This window comes from Crinia signifera, chromosome 5, assembly GCF_055691185.1.
Source record: "Crinia signifera chromosome 5, ASM5569118v1, whole genome shotgun sequence".
Lineage (NCBI taxonomy): Eukaryota > Metazoa > Chordata > Amphibia > Anura > Myobatrachidae > Crinia > Crinia signifera.
The window spans coordinates 332,228,919-332,253,782 of NC_139221.1; the positions used below are offsets into that span (position 1 = coordinate 332,228,919).

Genomic DNA, 24,864 nt, shown 5'->3' on the forward strand with positions numbered 1-24,864 from the left:
GCAGGTGCACTCATTATTCAGGAACATTTTAAAAGATCACAGGTGGAGCTAATTATGTCACCTGTGATTCTGTGTGGAGACCTGGAAAACGTGCACTGTTGGGGTTACTTGAGGACCAGGGTTGGGAACCACTGTACTATTCTGATGCTGTAGTCTATCCGATAGTCAGTGTCTGTCCAGCGTCTGATGCCCATCCATTACATAGTCTCAGTCGGTCAGTGAGTTACAACATTTCCGGATTCAGCCTTGCAGCCATTCTGGCATTCCCGAATTCAGAGATATTTCTGAAATCCCCGGGTCCAGAGCATTCCATTATCCCCTTCACTACAAACTTATTCCAGCATCCCTGGTTTCAGTCTTCTGTATTTACAACCAGAAGTTCTTCATTAAGTTTCCATCTCCACCCAGTGTAGACTCTCTGTACCATCTGGTTCTGCTGTCCAAGCTATTCGTCCTGCTGCTGGAGCATCAATCCAGTTCACGTTTAGCCAGAACCTGTCACTCGCTGCACAAGTGCCTTACCCGCAGTTTCCTTCCTGATCACCCAGCATCCACCAATGAACCACTTCAGTCCACAAATCCCTACTTGTGAGAATCAGAATTGTTGCTATGGGTAGCAAGCCATATTCAATAGAACTTACATCCAAGTTAATGTACCCCTATAAAAACTCTGTTATCTCGAATCCCGAGATCTTTTTCTAGTTCAGCAGCCCCCTTGCTTGGGTCCCCTATGACAGCTGGAGCTCAGCGGCCACTGCCTCCAATGTCTCTGGGAGTAGATGTACATTATACTACCAGCAGTTGCTCCAGAACGTACAGACACAGAAAGAAAGCTCTCGGGTCTTTAGACAGAAGAAATAGCCAGTTCAAAGTTTTTAAAAAAAAAGAACATTTATTGTTTTATAAACACACAAAAAATATATAAATACATAGACACAAAGAGAAAAATTGATAAAACAATAAAATATCAAAAAATGGATTTCATAAGGTATCGGCCGATACCATATATTAAAATAGGTGTATAGGTAAATATCCCACCGAGGTGATGGGGATAAGCTCTGCATGAACAGTACCCTAGGTATCAGTGGGTTAGGGTTAATCCTGCCATGGGTTAATTCCAACTTGATTTAGTCAATTCTCCAGAAAAAAATGAAAAACGAAATTTTTGCATGCAGCCAGTCTGTTAGTAATAGATTATTAGGCAATGAACTTCAGCAACCAATGTAATATTTACAGGGTCCCAAATAACCAATGCCAATGGCATACAGGAATATACAGAAATGCTCCCACAGTTAGTCTCCTCAAACCTGTGTCCCGGATGGTGGGGGATAAAGCAGGCTCCATTTTTAAAAAAAGTGCAGATAGGATTCAGCTGGAGAAGGAGGCCGCCGGCTAGTCCTTAAGAGCAAAGGTCTGTTATAGATCGACGCGTTTCCCCACCATCTTATCACGGCGGCTTCATCAAAGCTTTCTTTGCTCCAGAACGTGCATGTACTGTAATTATACATTGTGTCCTTACAGCTGTGACGGAGCCCTGCGTGCCCCCCTGCCAGCATGGTGCGTCCTGTAAGCCAAACAATAAGTGTGAGTGTGTGACTGGCACCGCGGGACATCGATGTCAGAAGCTGTAAGTGGCCATCGCTTGTGTGTTACAGGGAAATGAGGCACCTGGCAGGGAGGGGTATAACGGGGTACAATACTTACCTGGCATCCTGCTCCAGAAGGTTAATGAGATCAAATAAAATTCTGGTAGGCTGGCTAATGGGTGGTCCCGAGCACAAGCACACCCCTCCTTACTATCTGAGGAGTCCTGAGTGATGGGAGTTGTGAGGTGAGAGATTGGTGCAGGTGAGGTGGAAATAAGGGAGTGACAGGACCCCCTGTACTATGGTAGCTGCAAACTAGCCTGCTGCAGGCATACCTCCTGCACCTATGGGGGCTGCACCCCAGACTGCTGCGGCCATACCCCCTGCACCTATGGTAGCTGCACCCCAGCCTGCTGCGGCCATACCCCCTGCACCTATGGTAGCTGCACCCTAGCCTGCTGCAGCCATACCCCCTGATCCTATGGTAGCTGCACCCCAGCCTGCTGTGGCCATACCTCCTGCACCTATGGGCGCTGCACCCCAGCCTGCTGCGGCCATACCCCCTACACCTATGGAAGCTGTACCCTAGCCTGCCACGGCCATACCTCCTGTACCTATGGGCTCTGCACCCCAGCCTGCTGCGGCCATACCCCCTGCACCTATGGTAGCTGCACCCTAGCCTGCTGCGCCCATACCTACAGCACCTATGGTAGCTGCACCCTAGCCTGCTGCGCCCATACCTACAGCACCTATGGTAGCTGCACCCCAGCCTGCTGCGGCCATACCCCCTGCACCTATGGGCGCTGCACCCCAGCCTGCTGCTGCCATACCCCCTACACCTATGGTAGCTGCACCCCAGCCTGCTGCGCCCATACCTACAGCACCTATGGTAGCTGCACCCCAGCCTGCTGCGGCCATACCTATTGTAGCTGCACCCTAGCCTGCTGCAGCCATACCCCCTGATCCTATGGTAGCTGCACCCCAACCTGCTGCGGCCATACCCCCTGATCCTATGGTAGCTGCACCCCAACCTGCTGCGACCATACCCCCTGCACCTATGGGCGCTGCCTGCACCCCAGCCTGCTGCGGCCATACCCCCTGCACCTATGGTAGCTGCACCCTAACCTGCTGCGGCCATACCCCATGCACCTATGGTAGCTGCACCCCAGCCTTCTGCAGCCATACCCCCTGATTCTATGGTAGCTGCACCCCAGCCTGCTGTGGCCATACCTCCTGCACCTATGGGCGCTGCACCCCAGCCTGCTGCGGCCATACCCCCTACACCTATGGAAGCTGTACCCTAGCCTGCCACGGCCATACCTCCTGCACCTATGGGCTCTGCACCCCAGCCTGCTGCGGCCATACCCCCTGCACCTATGGTAGCTGCACCCTAGCCTGCTGCAGCCATACCTCCTGCACCTATTGTAGCTGCACCCCAACCTGCTGCGGCCATACCCCCTGCACCTATGGGCGCTGCATCCCAGCCTGCTGTGGCCATACCCCCTGCACCTATGGGCGCTGCATCCCAACCTGCTGGGGCCATACCCCCTGCACCTATGGTAGCTGCACCCCAGCCTGCTGCGGCCATACCCCCTGCACCTATGGGTGCTGCACCCCAACCTGCTGCGGCCATACCCCCTGCACCTATGGATGCTGCACCCCAGCCTGCTGCGGCCATACCTCCTGATCCTATGGTAGTTTCACCCGAGCCTGCTGTGGCCATACCCCCTGCACCTATGGGCGCTGCATCCCAGCCTGCTGCGGCCATACCCCCTGCACCTATGGTAGCTGCACTCCAGCCTGATGCGGCCATACCCCCTGCACATATGGGCGCTGCATCCCAGCCTGCTGCGGCCATACCCCCTGCACCTATGGGTGCTGCACCCCAGCCTGCTGCGGCCATACCCCCTGCACCTATGGGCGCTGCATCCCAGCCTGCTGCGGCCATACCCCCTGCACCTATGGGCTCTGCACCCCAGCCTGCTGCGGCCATACCCCCTGCACCTATGGTAGCTGCACCCTAGCCTGCTGCAGCCATACCTCCTGCACCTATTGTAGCTGCACCCCAACCTGCTGCGGCCATACCCCCTGCACCTATGGGCGCTGCATCCCAGCCTGCTGTGGCCATACCCCCTGCACCTATGGGCGCTGCATCCCAACCTGCTGGGGCCATACCCCCTGCACCTATGGTAGCTGCACCCCAGCCTGCTGCGGCCATACCCCCTGCACCTATGGGTGCTGCACCCCAACCTGCTGCGGCCATACCCCCTGCACCTATGGGTGCTGCACCCCAGCCTGCTGCGGCCATACCTCCTGATCCTATGGTAGTTTCACCCGAGCCTGCTGTGGCCATACCCCCTGCACCTATGGGCGCTGCATCCCAGCCTGCTGCGGCCATACCCCCTGCACCTATGGTAGCTGCACCCCAGCCTGATGCGGCCATACCCTCTGCACATATGGGCGCTGCATCCCAGCCTGCTGCGGCCATACCCCCTGCACCTATGGGTGCTGCACCCCAGCCTGCTGCGGCCATACCCCCTGCACCTATGGGCGCTGCATCCCAGCCTGCTGTGGCCATACCCCCTGCACCTATGGGCGCTGCATCCCAACCTGCTGGGGCCATACCCCCTGCACCTATGGTAGCTGCACCCCAACCTGCTGCGGCCATACCTCCTGATCCTATGGTAGTTTCACCCGAGCCTGCTGTGGCCATACCCCCTGCACCTATGGGCGCTGCATCCCAGCCTGCTGCGGCCATACCCCCTGCACCTATGGTAGCTGCACTCCAGCCTGATGCGGCCATACCCCCTGCACATATGGGCGCTGCATCCCAGCCTGCTGCGGCCATACCCCCTGCACCTATGGGTGCTGCACCCCAGCCTGCTGCGGCCATACCCCCTGCACCTATGGGCGCTGCATCCCAGCCTGCTGCGGCCATACCCCCTGCACCTATGGGCTCTGCACCCCAGCCTGCTGCGGCCATACCCCCTGCACCTATGGTAGCTGCACCCTAGCCTGCTGCAGCCATACCTCCTGCACCTATTGTAGCTGCACCCCAACCTGCTGCGGCCATACCCCCTGCACCTATGGGCGCTGCATCCCAGCCTGCTGTGGCCATACCCCCTGCACCTATGGGCGCTGCATCCCAACCTGCTGGGGCCATACCCCCTGCACCTATGGTAGCTGCACCCCAGCCTGCTGCGGCCATACCCCCTGCACCTATGGGTGCTGCACCCCAACCTGCTGCGGCCATACCCCCTGCACCTATGGGTGCTGCACCCCAGCCTGCTGCGGCCATACCTCCTGATCCTATGGTAGTTTCACCCGAGCCTGCTGTGGCCATACCCCCTGCACCTATGGGCGCTGCATCCCAGCCTGCTGCGGCCATACCCCCTGCACCTATGGTAGCTGCACCCCAGCCTGATGCGGCCATACCCTCTGCACATATGGGCGCTGCATCCCAGCCTGCTGCGGCCATACCCCCTGCACCTATGGGTGCTGCACCCCAGCCTGCTGCGGCCATACCCCCTGCACCTATGGGCGCTGCATCCCAGCCTGCTGCGGCCATACCCCCTGCACCTATGGGCGCTGCAACCCAGCCTGCTGCGGCCATACCCCCTGCACCTATGGGCGCTGCATCCCAGCCTGCTGCGGCCATACCCCCTGCACCTATGGGCGCTGCAACCCAGCCTGCTGCGGACATACCCCCTGCACCTTTGGGTGCTGCACCCCAGCCTGCTGCGGACATACCTCCTGCACCTATGGGCGCTGCACCCCAGCCTGCTGCGGCCATACCCCCTGCACCTATGGGCGCTGCACCCTAGCCTGCTGTGGCCATACCTCCTGCACCTATGAGCGCTGCACCCCAGCCTGCTGCGGCCATACCTCCTGCACCTATGGTAGCTGCACCTCTGCCTGCTGCGGCCATACCCCCTGCACCTATGGGCGCTGCACCCTAGCCTGCTGCGGCCATACCTCCTGCACCTATGGTAGCTGAATCCCAGCCTGCTGCGGCCATACCTCCTGCACCTGTGCGTGCTGCACCCTAGCCTGCTGTGGCCATGCCTCCTGCACCTATGGTAGCTGAATCCCAGCCTGATGCAGCCATACCCCCTGCACCCTAGCCTGCTGCGGCCATACCTCCTGCACCCCAGCCTGCTGCGGCCATACCTCCTGCACCCTAGCCTGCTGCGGCCACATCTCCTGTAACCCAGCCTGCTGCGGCCATACCCCCTGCACCTATGGGTGCTGCACCCCAGCCTGCTGCGGCCATACCCCCTGCACCTATGGGCGCTGCATCCCAGCCTGCTGCGGACATACCCCCTGCACCTATGGGTGCTGCACCCCAGCCTGCACAGCCATACCCCCTGATCCTATGGTAGCTGCACCCCAGCCTGCTGTGGCCATACCTCCTGCACCTATGGGCGCTGCACCCCAGCCTGCTGCGGCCATACCCCCTACATCTATGGAAGCTGTACCCTAGCCTGCCACGGCCATACCTCCTGCACCTATGGGCTCTGCACCCCATCCTGCTGCGGCCATGCCTCCTGCACCTATGGTAGCTGAATCCCAGCCTGATGCAGCCATACCCCCTGCACCCTAGCCTGCTGCGGCCATACCTCCTGCACCTATGCGTGCTGCACCCTAGCCTGCTGCGGCCATGCCGCCTGCACCTATGGTAGCTGAATCCCAGCCTGATGCAGCCATACCCCCTGCACCCTAGCCTGCTGCGGCCATACCTCCTGCACTCCAGCCTGCTGCGGCCATACCTCCTGCACCCTAGCCTGCTGCGGCCACATCTCCTGTAACCCAGCCTGCTGCGGCCATACCCCCTGCACCTATGGGTGCTGCACCCCAGCCTGCTGCGGCCATACCCCCTGCACCTATGGGCGCTGCATCCCAGCCTGCTGGGCCATACCCCCTGCACCTATGCGTGCTGCACCCTAGCCTGCTGCGGTCATACCGCCTGCACCTATGGTAGCTGAATCCCAGCCTGATGCAGCCATACCCCCTGCACCCTAGCCTGCTGCGGCCATACCTCCTGCACCCCAGCCTGCTGCGGCCATACCTCCTGCACCTATGGGTGCTGCACCCCAGCCTGCTGCGGCCATACCCCCTGCACCTATGGGCGCTGCATCCCAGCCTGCTGCGGACATAACCCCTGCACCTATGGGTGCCGCACCCCAGCCTGCTGCAGCCATACCTCCTGCACCTATGGTAGCTACACCCTAGCTTGCTGCGGCCATACCCCCTGCACCTATGGGCACTGCACCCTAGCCTGCTGTGGCCTTACCTCCTGTACCTATGGTAGCTGCACCCCAGCCTGCTGCGGCCATACCTCCTGCACCTATGGGCGCTGCACCCTAGCCTGCTGTGGCCATACCCTCTGCACCTATGGGCGCTGCACCCTAGCCTGCTGTGGCCATACCTCCTGCACCTATGAGCGCTGCACCCCAGCCTGCTGCGGCCATACCTCCTGCACCTATGGTAGCTGCACCTCTGCCTGCTGCGGCCATACCTCCTGCACCTATGAGCGCTGCACCCCAACCTGCACCCACCTATGGGTGCTGCCCCAGCCTGCTGCAGCCATACCTCCTGCACCTATGGGTGCTGCACCCCAGCCTGCTGCGGCCATACCTCCTGCACCTATGGTAGCTGCACCCCAGCCTGCTGCGGCCATACCTCCTGCACCTATGGTAGCTGCACCCCAGCCTGCTGCGGCCATACCTCCTGCACCTATGGGCGCTGCACCCCAGCCTGCTGCGGCCATACCCCCTGCACCTATGGGCGCTGCACCCTAGCCTGCTGTGGCCATACCGCCTTCACCTATGGTAGCTGCACCCCAGCCTGCTGCGGCCATACCCCCTGCACCTATGGGCGCTGCACCCTAGCCTGCTGCGGCCATACCTCCTGCACCTATGGTAGCTGCACCCCAGCCTGCTGCGGCCATACCTCCTGCACCTATGGTAGCTGCACCCCAGCCTGCTGCGGCCATACCTCCTGCACCTATGGGCGCTGCACCCTAGCCTGCTGTGGTTAGATACCTGAGCATCACTTCTGCCTCCTAATAAGCACCATAGATGCATTGTCCGTCCACACCTGAATCAGCCCCATTGGGAATAGCACATATTGAGCATTAGGTACGTGGTATTGGGACATCCATACGGAGAGAGCAGAGGGACTATAGTACAGAAGGGGGAGGTACATCTGGGAGGCACAGGAGCTGGGGGCCTCATTTGGAGTTGTGTGTGATTGGCTAATGAGAGTGTGTTAATGTGATGTCATCCTTCTGTAGAACTTGCCCAATTGTCACAATGAAGCTGAGCTCTGCCCGCGCAGTGCGCCAGGGGGTGAGAGAGAGTTACGTGGAGCGCTGCGGTCCCCTGGGCGTCCAGCTCTGCACCAAATACCGGTATGTATGGAGTCTGCCTACAGCTAGTGGTCAGGTTGGGGCTTACAGAGGGCGCTGTGCCAATCCTAGAGGGTAACGTGGGAAGGGGCAGCGATCTGACAATGGCACCTAACCAACCAATCAGGACTAGAACCCTTAGAACTAGATCAATAAGGGGGCTGAATGTCGTACTCCTGACATTAATATACAGTAATGTGTTATTAGTAACTGAGAATATCACACTAGAGAAGGGGAGAGCCGTCCCTGAGCAGCACCCTGTGTGCAGCACCCTGTGTGCAGCACCCTATGAGCAGCACCCTGTGAGCAGCTCATCTTCTAACGTATCGTTCTCTTCTGGCAGAATCAACCAGGTCCGGGTCTATGTCCAGGCGTACAAAGTGGGCTACAGAATCCAGTGTCCTACCTAGCCCAGGTTACAAGGACAACTGCGGCTCCTGCAGAGCATCCCATCCCATCCAAGCACTCAGCAGTGGCAGCTCCTGCAGAGCATCCCATCCCAGCGCTTAGCAGATGCGGTCCCTGCAGATCAGCTCTATTGGTTCTGAGAGATACAATGGTAACACGCCTACTGTACACGGTAACACACATACATGGTAACGCACATACAGTACACGGTAACACACAAAAAATGTAATGCATGTACACGGTAATGCACATACACGGTAACGCACCTACACGGGAACGAACGTACATGGTAACGGACGTACATGGTAACACACATACATGTAACGCATGAACACGGTAACGCACATACACGGTAACACACATACATTGTAACGAACCTACACGGTAACGAATGTACATGGTAACACACATACATGTAATGCATGAACACGGTTACGCACATACATAGTAACGCACACACTGTACATGGTAACGCACATACATTGTAATGCACCTACACGGTAACTAACGTACATGGTTTCGGACGTACATGGTAACACACATACTGTACATGTAACGCATGAACACGGTAACACACATACACAGTAACGCACACACTGTACATGGTAACGCACATACACGGTAACAGACATACACGGTAATGCACATACACGGTAATGCACATACTGTACATGGTAACGCACATACACTGTAACACACCCGCACAGTAACACGCATACACGGTAACGCACATACACTGTAACAGACATACCTGTACATGGTAATGCACATAAACAATAACGCACACACTGTACATGGTAACGCACATACACGGTAATGCACACACTGTACATGGTAACACACATACATTGTAACGCACATACATGGTAATGCACACACTGTACATGGTAACACACATACATGTAACGCATGAACACGGTAACGCACATACACAGTAACGCACATACATTGTAACGCACCTACACGGTAACTAACGTACATGGTTTCGGACGTACATGGTAACACACATACTGTACATGTAACGCATGAACACGGTAACACACATACACAGTAACGCACACACTGTACATGGTAACGCACATACACGGTAATGCACATACTGTACATGGTAACGCACATACACTGTAACACACCTGCACAGTAACACGCATACACGGTAACGCGCATACACTGTAACAGACATACCTGTACATGGTAATGCACATAAACAATAACGCCCTGTACATGGTAACGCACCTACATGGTAACGCACCTACATGGTAACACACCTGCACGGTAACGCACATACACGGTAACGCACCTACATGGTAACACACATACACGGTAACGCACATACATGGTAACACACATACACGGTAACGCACATACACGGTAACGCACATACATTGTAACGTACATACATTGTAACGCACATACACGGTAACGCACATACACGGTAACGCACCTACATGGTAACACGCATACACGGTAATGCACCTACATGGTAACGCACATACACGGTAACGCACATACCCCGTAACACCGCAGTGTGACAGATTATACAGCGCACACACACTGCTGCATATAGGACAATGTCTCTGCTGCCGGGAACCTCTGAAGACCTGGAGCCTCCCTGGAGTCTGGAGACAACACTATTCATACAGAAGGTCACATGGTAGGAAAGCCGCCAGTTCACCAATGTCACCATACAGCGGAGGTCCCCGCAGATGATACACAGGATCAGCAGCAGCGCATATATCACTGATCAATCACCTCTGTATTATTAAACTGTATTTGCTACTATTGGCGTCAGTCATGTGCTTTCTTTACAATTGTGTCTCACTTATTGTGTGCCCCAAATAACAAGATAACTACTGTAATAACTGCGCCCTGAGCAGCAATGGCGATCACAACAAATGAGGGATAGTTCGCTACCTCCACATGGATAACAAGCAAAACAGTTTTATGATGCCATCCTAATAGCGCTCAATATAATACAAATAAATAGAAATAATTACGTATCCTTTGCTGTGTATGGCCAAAATGTGGAATGTATCACATCAGGTTTCTCGTGGACGATTCATACATAAAAACAAGGAAATGTATCAGGGCTGTCTCTTATATGAGATGGACGGTGGTGCTACTCTTTATGGTTCACCCTTCCTGCAGGCAGGAATAACTAGCTAGCAACAAAATGGTGTTCTAATTGGCGCGGCGCATAGCGTGTTTGGAGACGCCAGCTGATTTAGGAACAGCTGCGCCCCAGCTAAACCGAAATCCTTGAATGGATTGGACTTGTAAGTGTTAATGTTTACAGGGTATTGGGTATTTAGAATGTTTTTATATTGCGGGATATTTTTAATGGATGAATTCTGATTGGATATATATGTTTTTTTTATGTGTTTTTACTTGATTGTTAACACACTGCTGCCTTTTGTGAATGTAAGTAATTTTCCATGTTTTCAGTCTGTTTTCTAATGATGTCACAAGGAACTGGTATATAAACCCCACATGTGGTAGGAACCTTCACACCTTGAAAAAGGGCTTATTCCATAGCCCGAAACGCGTTGGTTGGAGGTAAAGTAGATTACCCAAAAGGTTTTTGGTTGGTGCTGGTGTCATCTTCAACCACTGGGGGTCCTTCCATCCGGATAGGGAGGTAACCCAGACCACCATTTTCCTAGGGAATCTCTTTATATTTTAACCTTGTTTTATACTTGTTTGTACTGCTGGAAATAAACTTCAAGATTTTTCAAAATTATTTGGAGTAAGCTAGCTGTCTGTATCCTGTGAGGAGGAGGAGGAGGCGGACCTAAAAGAAACCTTTTGGTGAACATAGGGCACCTGAATTTGGTGAGTGTGTACTTCTATGGCCACCTGGCGATGAAATCTGATTGGTTGTTATGATCCATGCATGCCAAGGTTGAGATTCAAAGAAACTGTTACGGGCATATAGGGCCATTCTCCAAGGTCAGTTCTTAAATTACTAAAGAACGACATGACGGAAGAATTGCCAAGCTCTATTCATATGTTGGTGACTATCTTTATCACCCAAAAGAGGGGACTACAGCGCCAATTAGAACACCATTTTGTTTGCTGTGTATGAGTTGTAAGATCCTAGGAGTCTTTAGGTGGATCTAAGGCTGCAGTAGTCCAGGCGCTGTCACTATTTTCCTTTTTCTCTTTGAGTAATAAATAGCTATTCCACAGCATATTTATGGTATATACATAATTGAGAATGTAAAACAGAACCCCACCAATAACATATTTGGTGCTCTGGATGTATGATTCACTAAATAACACATTGATGCACTTTATAGTGAATAATGTAACCACTCCTCCCAGAGGGTGGTCCCAGACCTCATAGGTATAAACAGAGCTCCAGGCAGAAGGACATTACACCTTGACAAAGACAGACACTGTTGAAACGAGTTGGTGTTTTTTTTATTCAGGAGAAGGCTGTATGGATTGTACTTGTTACTATAAATGCCCTTCCTTTTAGTATCTACTTTTATACTTTTTCTTAAATAAACTCAACTATTTTTTATATCTGCCTGGATGTCATTTCGCTAAAAGAAACCTTTATATGAGGATCCATCGTGAGGCTAATGTTAGCATACAAGTGAGCACTGTTAATGTGTGTATTATAACAAACCGGTGGATAATGCAGTTGTTACACTATATTACTTACCTTATAAAGCATACAATTTGTTACCCCTAACAACGGCAGATTGCCACAGTGATATAAGCAAATGCCTAGCTCAGAGTTCTAACAGCCTCTCATTCACAGACAATGGGGATTGCTGTACACCAAATTTACATATGAAAAGGAGCTGCCGATTCAAGTGTACTGTGACCTTAGCAGATTTTAACCCTTTTACTGCTATATAAGAAATGACCAATGTGCCGTTACCCTTTGGAACCAGCACCTAATACGGAAGTGTACAACATAGGCGCACATGCGATACACTTGCAACTCAGATGCTAATGCGTGCGATACTCTCAAGTTGCTTCTTATGCAATGCTTGTCTGTTTTATAACCTTGGACCAGTTATTAATAAACAAGCCTTAACAAAGCATAGGCGCTTGACCCTGCGTCTGAAACGCTGATACACTTGTAGTTAAGTAATGGAAGCAATCACTGAGATTATAAGGGTCACTGGTCTAACCCCGTGGGACTATAAGTTTATTGTCCAAAGTGGACACAAAGGGTATAAATATAGCAATGCAGGCTCGGCTAACATACAACTGGCACAAATAAGGAAATATATATCAATTACCGTCAAGAGGAGCTGATACCACAAGCGGACAAGGGTTTCCCGAGGCCTCGGGAATTGTGATCTGAAATAGATCACAAGTGGAGCTCCCAGATCCTGACAACAAACTATATACAAAAAAGAGAGTGGGGACAAGCTGGGATATTATTGGATGCAGAAAGGGGACTGGGCATCTCTTCATTGGGCCTCCACATCACGGGTACAATTTCCTGTCCATGAGAATCTCGTCAGGCCATGCAGCTTCTTTGTTCAGGTATTTGGACAGCAGCTGAAAACCGGTTTGAACTGGAGGGGTGGTCATTGGTTTCACTACACACAAAGGTTCATCTGATTACATTGATTTAGGTATCTGGGAGGGAAGGTATAGTGATTGTTACACACACACACACCCGGCCTCTTCAACTGTTGACGGCAATTGTGACAAAACAAATTAAAAATAACAAAGTCTGGATTGTCTCATGGGGTCACACCAACGAAAGAAAAGAATCAAGAGGGGACATATCAGAATAAGATTTAACCATTAACCCATCACGTCCATCCTTGTCCGTTAAGTTAAGCTAATAAGTCGCAACTGCGACAGAGAACTGCGTAGAGGGCGGCCATAATACGCCAATGGCACAGAGATGCAATTTCAGTTTCCACAGCACCTAAAGATACCTTGATATGTTTATTACCACCTCCATAAATGTAAGCTTATTGTAAGCACCATTTATTACTGCCTGCACAAAGGGTGAACCCATAAGGAGTAGAACCACCATCTTATATAAGAGGACTCCATACATCACCCTTGGGAAGACAGCCCTGATATGAACGTTTTTAGAAATAATACACTATACATTTCCTTGTTTACTTGTTTTTTTATGTATGAATCGTCCACGAGAAACCTGATGTGATACATTCTACATTTTGGCCATACACAGCAATTATTTCTATTTATTTGTATTACAGATGTGTCCACATACATCTTGGTTTTACTGCGCCATGTGTGGCACAATTTTACACACCTTGGACTCTGCAAAAGTCACGCTTTGTGATTTTTCTAAAAATTTCCGGTACTTGTGTACAATCACGGCTCCCACGATGTCCATCGTATAGTAAAAAATCGCATCGCATGCGATTTTTTAACAGAAATGCATCCAAATGCATTGAAATTAGTATCAAACATGTTCAATGGCCCCCCAAATGTCATTTTTGAGGCTGTACCACCCCCACTATCAACGCGAACCCGAAGCGTGGCGAGCGCAGCGGTACGCGTCCTACGACCTTTTCATACCCCCACTATCCATGTCGGCGTGGAGTTGAGAATAGAAAGTGTGGCGAGCGCAGCGAGGCGAGCCCAGCGAGGGGACACGGATACCTTCACAGGTATACGCGTCCCCTCACGGGCTTCACAGGTGTCCGCGTCCCCTTGCGGGGCTCGATGCGCTCGCCACGCTTCGGGCTCGGTGGCTCGCTGCGCTCGCCACACTTTCTGTTCTCAACTCCACGCCGACATGGATAGTGGGGGTATGAAAAGGTCGTAGGATGCGTACCGCCGCCCCTCTCTCGCCACGCTTCGGGTTCGCGTTGATAGTGGGAGTGGTACAGCCTCAAAAATGACATTTGGGGGCCATTGAACATGTTTGATACTAATTTCAATGCATTTGGATGCATTTCTGTTAAAAATCGCATGCGATGTGATCGCATGCAATTTTAACAAAAATGCTTAAAAACTGCAAAAATCGCATCCCATCGCATGCCATCACATGCCACTACATTTGGCATGCGATGGGAGCCGTGAAAGTACACAAGTACCAAATTTCCACCTGTAATCTATTACTTTATACAAATTCTACTGCTGCAAACTATTTTCAGAATCCACCCACTTGCTACATTTGTAGAAACAGCTAAGATGATTACAAAGATTTTAAAAGTAGACATGAAACATCGGGTCGCTTCCAGACAGCCTGCTGTTCCCCCAAGAAGTAACAACTTGCTATAGGGACAAGAGAGCAGTTATACCTGTAGACTCCCTCATCCCTCCCACCCTTGGGATTTTGACCATTTCCCTGCTGGACATTAATGAACCTCCCTAGATAATTTATCTTCTACATGAATGTCACGGACCCACCGGTCGCCTGCTCCGATACGTCAATCTGAGCAGCGCCGGCCGTGACTGGGGTTCACTCGGGACACTCGGGTCCTTTCCTTGAGGTACACTGCCACCAGCCAAAACCTGATTTTAGCGCCTGAAACTGCGCAAGGGGCGGCTTGGCTCGCCCCTGACCACACAATACAAGATAACAATGGTAACGTTTTCCAGCCTTTCTCTCCTGAGGCTAATGAGTCTTAAGAACACAGAACCAGAACTGGGAATATGTATTATTTATTCCTAGAAATACTACAGAGCTTTAAACAAAATGGTTACAAGACATTACAATGATTTTAAAAGTACACACAACGATTAAATGCAAATTTCAGAAAAATAAAAAGGGAAAAAAGACAGAACCGTATCTTACAATCCTGAAGTGGGGGGGTTCTCCACAAGAAATCTCTCGTCGCCTACAGCCTGTTTGCTAGACCCCCAGGTAGTGACACTGACTATAGGGAGAAAGGTCTTAGTTATACCTTGCAGACTCCCTCATCCCTCCCACCCTTGGGATTCCACTCTTTCCATGCTGAAGGAGTGTGGAAGGTCCCTGGCAATCTACAGTCTGCTGTTTTCAAAGTGATTGATCCTCCTTCCTTGCATAGCAGACCCACTGATAAGAGATGTGAAGGAAGGGGACAAACTCTAACCTCTTCTTCTGGACCATGGTTTATGAGGGGCTCAGATCTTATCTTACATCCTAACTCCGGAGGAGTCCACAGATGTCACACTGAGGGAATACAGGCCTCAAACTCAAACCAGGGTCACCTACAGTTTACACACATAATACATGACATGTTCTGATCTCCCACATAATAATCACAGGCGGCATGATTTTACCAAACATACCAGACATACATTGCTTGAACAGATAATCATAACAGGAGGCATACGTTAATTTGATCGATCACCTGATCTGATCGTTACACCTCCCCCTTTTAAAATGGCGCACAGAGGCGGTGACCCACGTCACCGTCTCATCAGTGCGCTATTAACTACATCACCTGGACAGGTAGCAGTGGTCTCTGTGCTGAGACAGACTGCCACTGATTCTGCGGGATCTGTACTAACACTTCACTATACTTGACGTCTGTCATGGCACCACCTGACGCCATAGCCGTGGCTAGGGTGGGCAATGGGCATAGTCCCTGTCCCTCTCACAGGAGATGGCAAACTAAAAGCACACAGGTGTCCTCGAACCCATAGTCTGTGAGCACACTGATATAGTGGGAGCTGTGTCCATCCCGGCTGGCAATGACACAGCCCACCACAGCTGTGCGTCGGACTCCTGGACACGGATTCTCCCCTGCAGCTGGCAGTTTGGCCTTACTCACTGAGATCAGTACCAGACCATTCCGCCACACCCCAAACGGCCATCCCCCTGGGACTCGTAACTCGGCACGTTTAACTATACCACAGGTGTGGGGCATTCTCCCAGCACTATATACAGACTTAAAAATGTCTTCCCAGCACCTCTCCTGAGCTGACTGACCCCCCCTCCCCTTCACTGGGGGGAAGGTCCACTCACTCAACACCTCACACCTCATCCTTTTGTGAGGAGATTCGCCCTCTGTGTGTGTGAATTGTGAAGGGGGGCACGTTTCTGCAAGGGGGAATACCAGCAGGTCCTTGTCCCCTGTCTTGGGAACATCCCAGCTCAGCTTTCCTGAGGTTAATGGAGCTGAGTTTACCTGTGCTTCACGGGCCCTCCCACCCTTCTGGTTACACACAGCAGCTTCCCTACTAGCCACTGGCTCTATTCCTGAAACAACCCTCTTACTGTACCCAGGGGTATCTTTCCCACTTCCCAGGTATGGGGCAGCCTGTGCAGGGTTGATTCTCAGTTCTGCGTGGAAAGCCGAGCTTTCCATGGCAGTCCAGGACACCTTCCTGAGCCTGACCTTCCCTCCCAGACCCGCAGGTTCTGTGGCTGGGGTGGTGCCACTGAGGTTCTCAGGAGAGGCATCCGTTATCCAGTGATGCTGGAAAAATGCACTCTCTGGAGGGTTCTCAGTGTCTGGAGGGAACCCCTGCTGTGTTCCTGTATCTGTGTTTGTGTGGCTACAGTAAGGAGGGGGGTTTGGGGGGAAAGCTGCAGTAAGGGACACTCTCTCCCTATCGGACAGGTCTACAGTGCACACAGGACCCACCGGGTCACTTATTATACCTGGTACCACATTTCCCACAGTAGCGCAAGACATCACATTATCAACAGTAACATCAATATCATAACCTGAGGAGACATCCTGCAATACCTGCAAATTAGCCTGTGCATCTTCCACAACACATGGGGCCCATCCTGCTGGCTTACAATTGCACCGTGGCAAAAACGCTATATCTGGATCCCATTGTCTCTGAGCAGGAATGGGGTTATCTGAGCATGTTGTCACCAGTAACTTATTGGCAGGTACATGCTCTGCCTGCAACCAACTCAGATCTGTCCCATTTGTGCAGTTAGCGTCCCCGGGCACCATGTCACAACCAGACATCACTGGAGGAACAGGGTTAACGTCTAGCACAGCAACCTTAATGACATCACCATCAGCACTCCTACCACTGATGAGTGAGGGTGTCTCATTCCCAACCAGATTAGGGCATTCATTTAACCCCACAAACTGGCAAGGATTACCCACTATACCTGTCTCTAACTCACCCTCCACCTCCACCGAAGGTACGGCACTATCACAGATCATCCCAGGGGCTTCACACAAAATAACAACATTGCAATGTTCAGCATGGTTACATACTACCTGAGATGCATCATATGGTTCAGAAGGGTTAGCGACATTGACAGATATGTGTGGAGTTAATAAAAGTCCCACATCAGTAGTCCCACACATACTTGTGTGCATACAGTCAGAAAGTCCCATTCCTATTTCCGACATAGTCTCATCCCTGCATACTTTCACTATGCAGTCAGCCGCTTCCGGCAACAAATCTGGAGCAACGGGTGGGAACATGCTGCTCACATCTTCCAGCAGTTTAAACTGGGCCTTGTGATGTGAGGTCTCCTGGGCAGGCTCCATGACTGCTGTAGTAGGCAGAGGCACCTTGCCCTGGTGGGACACCCCTGGTGAGAGCAAGCTGCTGACATCCACAGATTCTGCTTCTCCCAACCGTTTAAACTGGAACTTTGCTTCCAGAGCTGGTAACAACAGCTGTTCTAGGCGACGCCACTCCACACCTATCCGGCGGCACTGATCTCCCCAAAATGGGGTATCCAGCTTTCTCCAAGCATCGACCTCCTGCTGCGCAAATTTGTAACATTGTCCCAGTTCTCTCAGCAGCACCCAAGGAGACGCGGATGGACCCCAGAAACGAAATGCTGCACGATACTGGCTGAAGGCATTGCACTCATCGTCCCTGGCCTGGGTGAGCTGCGTGGTCATCTCCCCACGAGTATGGTTGTGGCAGGAGATACCTTGCAGCTGGCATTCTTCCGTTAGTTCCTCTGTGCTCAGTAGGGTAAACATATCATCATCCTCCACTGGGTCAATATACCCACTGGGCTCTTCTGGTGCTGTAGGGGATTGGTACTCTGCAGTCTCCCTGACTGCCACACATCCTACAGTCTCCCTGGTGCTAGCAGAGATGTCACCTCTCTGAGCATCGGTTGTAGTGTCCAGGGCCAGCTCATTACTCACAATCAAGCTGACACTCACTTGGCTTCCTCTGTCTGCTTCCAAGACAGGGAACTGTGCATGACGCGGTCCGGTGAAATTCGCGTCAGCGGTCATTTGGGACCTCTGTCCCTTGTTAGGCTCCCCATGATTGATAACAGAGTCCACACCATGATCCAACACATTATTTACTTCCGCAGACAGTAAAAGTTCAGTACGAAGCCCATCTCCTGCTAACTCAGTAGCCACGGCAGATAAAGTCTCACGTAAAGGTTCGCCATCATGATGCCCTGTATCATTCTCCACTGGTTCACCAACAGCGATCAGGCCTCTGAGCCTCCCCAGCACCAACTGGTGCTCACGCTCAGCCTGACGCTCTGCAGCCTCACGTACGGCTTTGCGCTCCTCAGCCTCTCGTACGGCTTTGCACTCAGCAGCCTCTCTGTCGACAATGGCTTTGCGCTCCGCAGCCTCTCTGTCGACAATGGCTTTGCGCTCCGCAGCCTCTCTGTCGACAATGCCTTGGCAGAACTGCACCAGCTGCAAAGCGAATACGGGGTTCACATTCTTCAATTGCCTGCTAGCAGCTAGAAGGTCGCTCTGCAGTGTAGACTTGCTGGGTTCAGCAGAAGTGTTTGACCATGGCGCGGAATCGTTTGTACTGTCCAGTGCTGACTGAGCCCCTGGGGTAGGATTGTCCATGGACTGGTTTCCTCCAGCAGCTAGAGTCCGATCGGCATCCACTAGCGCCTGAATCATACGTTTTCTACTCTGGCCAGACCAAGGGATATTCCTCCGAACGCACACGACCGCCAGGTCATCTCTCCTCATCTGCTGGTAATCAGCCATCCTGAGTCTCACACTTGTCAAATAAAATGATAGGAAAGAAAAACAAGAGAAGGGAGGGAACAGAAATTGCATCCACTGTGTGACTTTTAAAACTATAGTAAAGCTCTGAGTTCTGATTCTGGTGATGTGGGTATTTCTCACAAAATTCTACCCAGAGAAAAATGAATTCTCCACCCCACCGCTTGCCACCAAATGTCACGGACCCACCGGTCGCCTGCTCCGATACGTCAATCTGAGCAGCGCCGGCCGTGACTGGGGTTCACTCGGGACACTCGGGTCCTTTCCTTGAGGTACACTGCCACCAGCCAAAACCTGATTTTAGCGCCTGAAACTGCGCATGGGGCGGCTTGGCTCGCCCCTGACCACACAATACAAGATAACAATGGTAACGTTTTCCAGCCTTTCTCTCCTGAGGCTAATGAGTCTTAAGAACACAGAACCAGAACTGGGAATATGTATTATTTATTCCTAGAAATACTACAGAGCTTTAAACAAAATGGTTACAAGACATTACAATGATTTTAAAAGTACACACAAGTTTTAAATGCAAATTTCAGAAAAATAAAAAGGGAAAAAAGACAGAACCGTATCTTACAATCCTGAAGTGGGGGGTTCTCCACAAGAAATCTCTCGTCGCCTACAGCCTGATTGCTAGACCCCCAGGTAGTGACACTGACTATAGGGAGAAAGGTCTTAGTTATACCTTGCAGACTCCCTCATCCCTCCCACCCTTGGGATTCCACTCTTTCCATGCTGAAGGAGTGTGGAAGGTCCCTGGCAATGTATCTTTGACAGTCTGCTGTTTTCAAAGTGATTGATCCTCCTTCCTTGCATAGCAGACCCACTGATAAGAGATGTGAAGGAAGGGGACAAACTCTAACCTCTTCTTCTGGACCATGGTTTATGAGGGGCTCAGATCTTATCTTACATCCTAACTCCGGAGGAGTCCACAGATGTCACACTGAGGGAATACAGGCCTCAAACTCAAACCAGGGTCACCTACAGTTTACACACATAATACATGACATGTTCTGATCTCCCACATAATAATCACAGGCGGCATGATTTTACCAAACATACCAGACATACATTGCTTGAACAGATAATCATAACAGGAGGCATACGTTAATTTGATCGATCACCTGATCTGATCGTTACAATGAAGAATTAGTCTGCTGTTGGGATGCAACAGCCAAGTCTGATAAGAGATCTGCATTTGTTGGGAGAGAGGACACCTTATTGATCTAACCCCCAATCTCATTTATGAGGGGCCTCAGATCCTAACTTCAGAGTACTCTACAGATGGATACACTGAGGGAATGTCCACTGTGCTTACACTCTGCAGGGGGAAATGGCAGACAGCCCCCTCTTAGGTCACATTAAGTTTACACGCATAATACAAGACATGCCCTGATCTCACACATAATAATAGCAGACATAATTACAAACAGAATACAAGACATTGATCTCACACATAATAAAAGGAGGCATGATTTATTCCATCCATCACGTGATTGGATTGTGACAGTGCCCCTCTCCCCTGAGGCTTTTCAGCAGCCCCCCATCTAAATGATCTGTGCATTGTTGCCTGTCAGAACCTGGTATATTTTTTTTAACGATTTTTAGTAACGTTTACCAAAAATTTCATTCCATTAAATTTGCGCTTTATAATGGGAAAACATCTGGATGCGAATTGAAGTGTGACTAAAATTCGCCACTTGAAAATGTGCAAATTTGCGGCAAAAAGTGTGATTTTCTTCTACCAATCGCACCCTATAAAATGTGCGAATTGCGGGAAAAGTGCGATTTTGGCCGTTCCACAAATTTGGACCCGATTACATTTCGCCCTGTGTGTCTATTCCTGCAGCCAGAGGGGCTGGGGTCATACCTACTGAGCATTCCCCCACATTGGCGTAAATGGGACGTGGCACAATTACAGGCCACGTCCCTTCACGCTAGTCCACGCCCCAATAATTAAATTTCCCTCCTTGCGGTCATCAAATGTTGGGAGGTATAAAAAAATGGTACCTACCAAATACAGGTCGGGGTATAATGGTACAGAGCAGAGCCAGGACAGGGTATAATGATACAGAGCAGAGACAGGACAGGGTATAATGGTACAGACCAGAGACAGGCCGGGGAATAATGGTACAGAGCAGAGACTGGCCGGGGTACATAGCGCAGCAGATTCTGTTACAGTGTCTTATATAGCGCAGCAGATTCCGTTACAGCGTCTTATATAGCGCAGCAGATTCCGTTACAGCGTCTTATATAGCTCAGCAGATCCCGTTACAGCGTCTTATATAGCGCAGCAGATTCCGTTACAGCGTCTTATATAGCGCAGCAGATTCCGTTACAGTATCTTATATAGCGCAGCAGATTCTGTCACAGTGTCTTATATAGCGCAGCAGATCTCGTTACAGTGTCTTATATAGCGCAGCAGATTCCGTTAGTGTATTATATAGCGCAGCAGATTCCGTTACAGCGTCTTATATAGCGCAGCAGATTCTGTCACAGTGTCTTATATAGCGCAGCAGATCTCGTTACAGTGTCTTATATAGCGCAGCAGATTCCGTTAGTGTCTTATATAGCGCAGCAGAGTCCGTTACAGTGTCTTATATAGCGCAGCAGATTCCGTTACAGTGTCTTATATAGCGCAGCAGAGTCCGTTACAGTGTCTTATATAGCGCAGCAGATTCTGTTACAGTGTCTTATGTAGCGCAGCAGTTTCCGTTACAGTGTCTTATATAGCGCAGCAGATTCTGTTACAGGTTCTTATATAGCGCAGCAGATTCCGTTACAGCGTCTTATATAGCGCAGCAGATTCTGTCACAGTGTCTTATATAGCGCAGCAGATTCCGTCACAGTGTCTTATATAGCGCAGCAGATTCTGTCACAGTGTCTTACATAGCGCAGCAGATTCCGTTACAGCGTCTTATATAGCGCAGCAGATTCCATTACAGTGTCTTTATAGCGCAGCAGATTCCGTTACAGCGTCTTATATAGTGCAGCAGATTCCGTTACAGTGTCTTATATAGCGCAGCAGATTCAGTTACAGCGTCTTATATAGCGCAGCAGATTCCGTTACAGCGTCTTATATAGCGCAGCAGATTCCGTTACAGTGTCTTATATAGCGCAGCAGATTCCGTTACAGTGTCTTATATAGCGCAGCAGATTCCGTTACAGTATCTTATATAGCGCAGCAGATTCCGTTACAGCGTCTTATATAGCGCAGCAGATTCTGTCACAGTGTCTTATATAGCGCAGCAGATTCCGTCACAGTGTCTTATATAGCGCAGCAGATTCTGTCACAGTGTCTTACATAGCGCAGCAGATTCCGTTACAGCGTCTTATATAGCGCAGCAGATTCCATTACAGTGTCTTTATAGCGCAGCAGATTCCGTTACAGCGTCTTATATAGTGCAGCAGATTCCGTTACAGTGTCTTATATAGCGCAGCAGATTCAGTTACAGCGTCTTATATAGCGCAGCAGATTCCGTTACAGCGTCTTATATAGCGCAGCAGATTCCGTTACAGTGTCTTATATAGCGCAGCAGATTCCGTTACAGTGTCTTATATAGCGCAGCAGATTCAGTTACAGCGTCTTATATAGCGCAGCAGATTCCGTTACAGTGTCTTATATAGCGCAGCAGATTCAGTTACAGCGTCTTATATAGCGCAGCAGATTCCGTTACAGTGTCTTATATAGCACAGCAGATTCCGTTACAGTGTCTTACATAGTGCAGCAGATTCCGTTACAGCGTCTTATATAGCGCAGCAGATTCCGTCAGTGTCTTACATAGCGCAGCAGATTCCGTTACAGCGTCTTATATAGCGCAGCAGATTCCGTCACAGAGTCTTACATAGCGCAGCAGATTCCGTTACAGCGTCTTATATAGCGCAGCAGATTCCGTCACAGTGTCTTACATAGCACAGCAGATTCCGTTACAGCGTCTTATATAGCGCAGCAGATTCCGTTACAGTGTCTTATATAGCGCAGCATATTCCGTTACAGCGTCTTATATAGCGCAGCAGATTCCGTTACAGCGTCTTATATAGCGCAGCAGATTCCGTTACAGTGTCTTATATATCGCAGCAGATTCCGTCACAGTGTCTTACATAGCGCAGTAGATTCCATTACAGTGTCTTACATAGCGCAGCAGATTCCGTCACAGTGTCTTATATAGCGCAGCAGATTCCGTTACAGTGTCTTATATAGCGCAACAGATTCCGTTACAGTGTCTTCTATAGCGCAGCAGATTCCGGCACAGCGTCTTATATAGCGCAGCAGATTCCGTTATAGTGTCTTATATAGCGCAGCAGATTCCGTCACAGCGTCTTATATAGCGCAGCAGATTCCGTTACAGTGTCTTATATAGCGCAGCAGATTCCGTTACAGCGTCTTATATAGCGCAGCAGATTCTGTCACAGTATCTTACATAGCGCAGCAGATTCCGTCACAGTATCTTACATAGTGCAGCAGATTCCGTTACAGCGTCTTATATAGCGCAGCAGATTCCGTCACAGTGTCTTACATAGCGCAGCAGATTCCGTTACAGCGTCTTATATAGCGCAGCAGATTCCGTTACAGCGTCTTATATAGCGCAGCAGATTCCGTTACAGCGTCTTATATAGCGCAGCAGATTCCGTTACAGTGTCTTATATAGCGCAGCAGATTCAGTTGCACTTTACAATAGCAGACAGTGATAAAACAAACTGGGTTATCTATAGGGACATAGGAGGGAAACACAAGGACAGGCACCAGGAATAGCATCGCTTGTAGGTCCAGAAGGGAAGCTATCTCTTATATATTTGGCTACATCTGTCACTCAAAGTGTGTGAGTGTGTGTATAACGCAAGGTGGAGCCTCTGACTCACATGACTGTCTCACATGACAGAAAACCAGCCCAGTGAGCCCACAGACAGTGCCAGACACCCTCTGCCTCCCCATGTTGCCCAGCACTGGTACTCCACAGCCACCAGGTGAGCGCCCCCCCCCCCGCGACCCCCCCTCCCACGATTCTCGGCAACCCCCCCCCACGAGACCTCTCTCCCGCGATTCGCGTAAAAAAAACCCCTCCCCCGTGACCCCCCCCTCCCACGATTCGCAGCAAAAACACCCCCCCCGTGACCCCCCTCCCGCGATTCGCTGCAAAAAGAACCCCCCCCCCGCGACCCCCCCTTGCGCAATTCGTGCCACCCACCCCCCCCTGCGACCCCCCTCCCGCGATTTGCGGCACCCCCCGCAATTCACAGCAGCCCCAGGATTAAATGGCACATGCAAAACACTGACATGGCTATGGTCGACAATGAAAAAGGTTGACATGAGTTTTTGAAGATTTATTTTTCATTTTTTTGAATGTTTCCATATTCATTCTCATGTGTCGACATGGACACCAATGAAGTGCCACACTTATGTCAACATTTACATGTGTTGACCTTTCTGTGTTGATTTTTTCTTGTGGAGATTCACGGCACACACACCCCCCCCGCGACCCCCCCTCCCGCGATTCTCGGAACCCCACCCCGTGACCCCCTCTCCCTGGATTTGCGGGACACCACCACGACCCCCCCTCCCACGATTCACCGCGACCCCCCCTCCCGCGAT

The 24,864-nt window shown here is 50.9% G+C and overlaps 1 protein-coding gene across 1 annotated transcript in view; it reads left to right on the forward strand.

The window, feature by feature from the left end:
* LOC146005834 (uncharacterized) overlaps positions 1–10,185 on the forward strand; it is a 150,751-nt gene extending 140,566 nt beyond the window's left edge. The window contains exons 21-23 of the mRNA XM_083145262.1: positions 1,522–1,627; positions 7,882–7,998; positions 8,339–10,185. Coding sequence (XP_083001388.1) covers positions 1,522–1,627; positions 7,882–7,998; positions 8,339–8,405 — 290 coding nt within the window. The 3' untranslated portion in view covers positions 8,406–10,185. The remainder of the gene's footprint in view (positions 1–1,521; positions 1,628–7,881; positions 7,999–8,338) is intronic.
* The last annotated feature ends 14,679 nt before the right edge of the window (positions 10,186–24,864 follow it).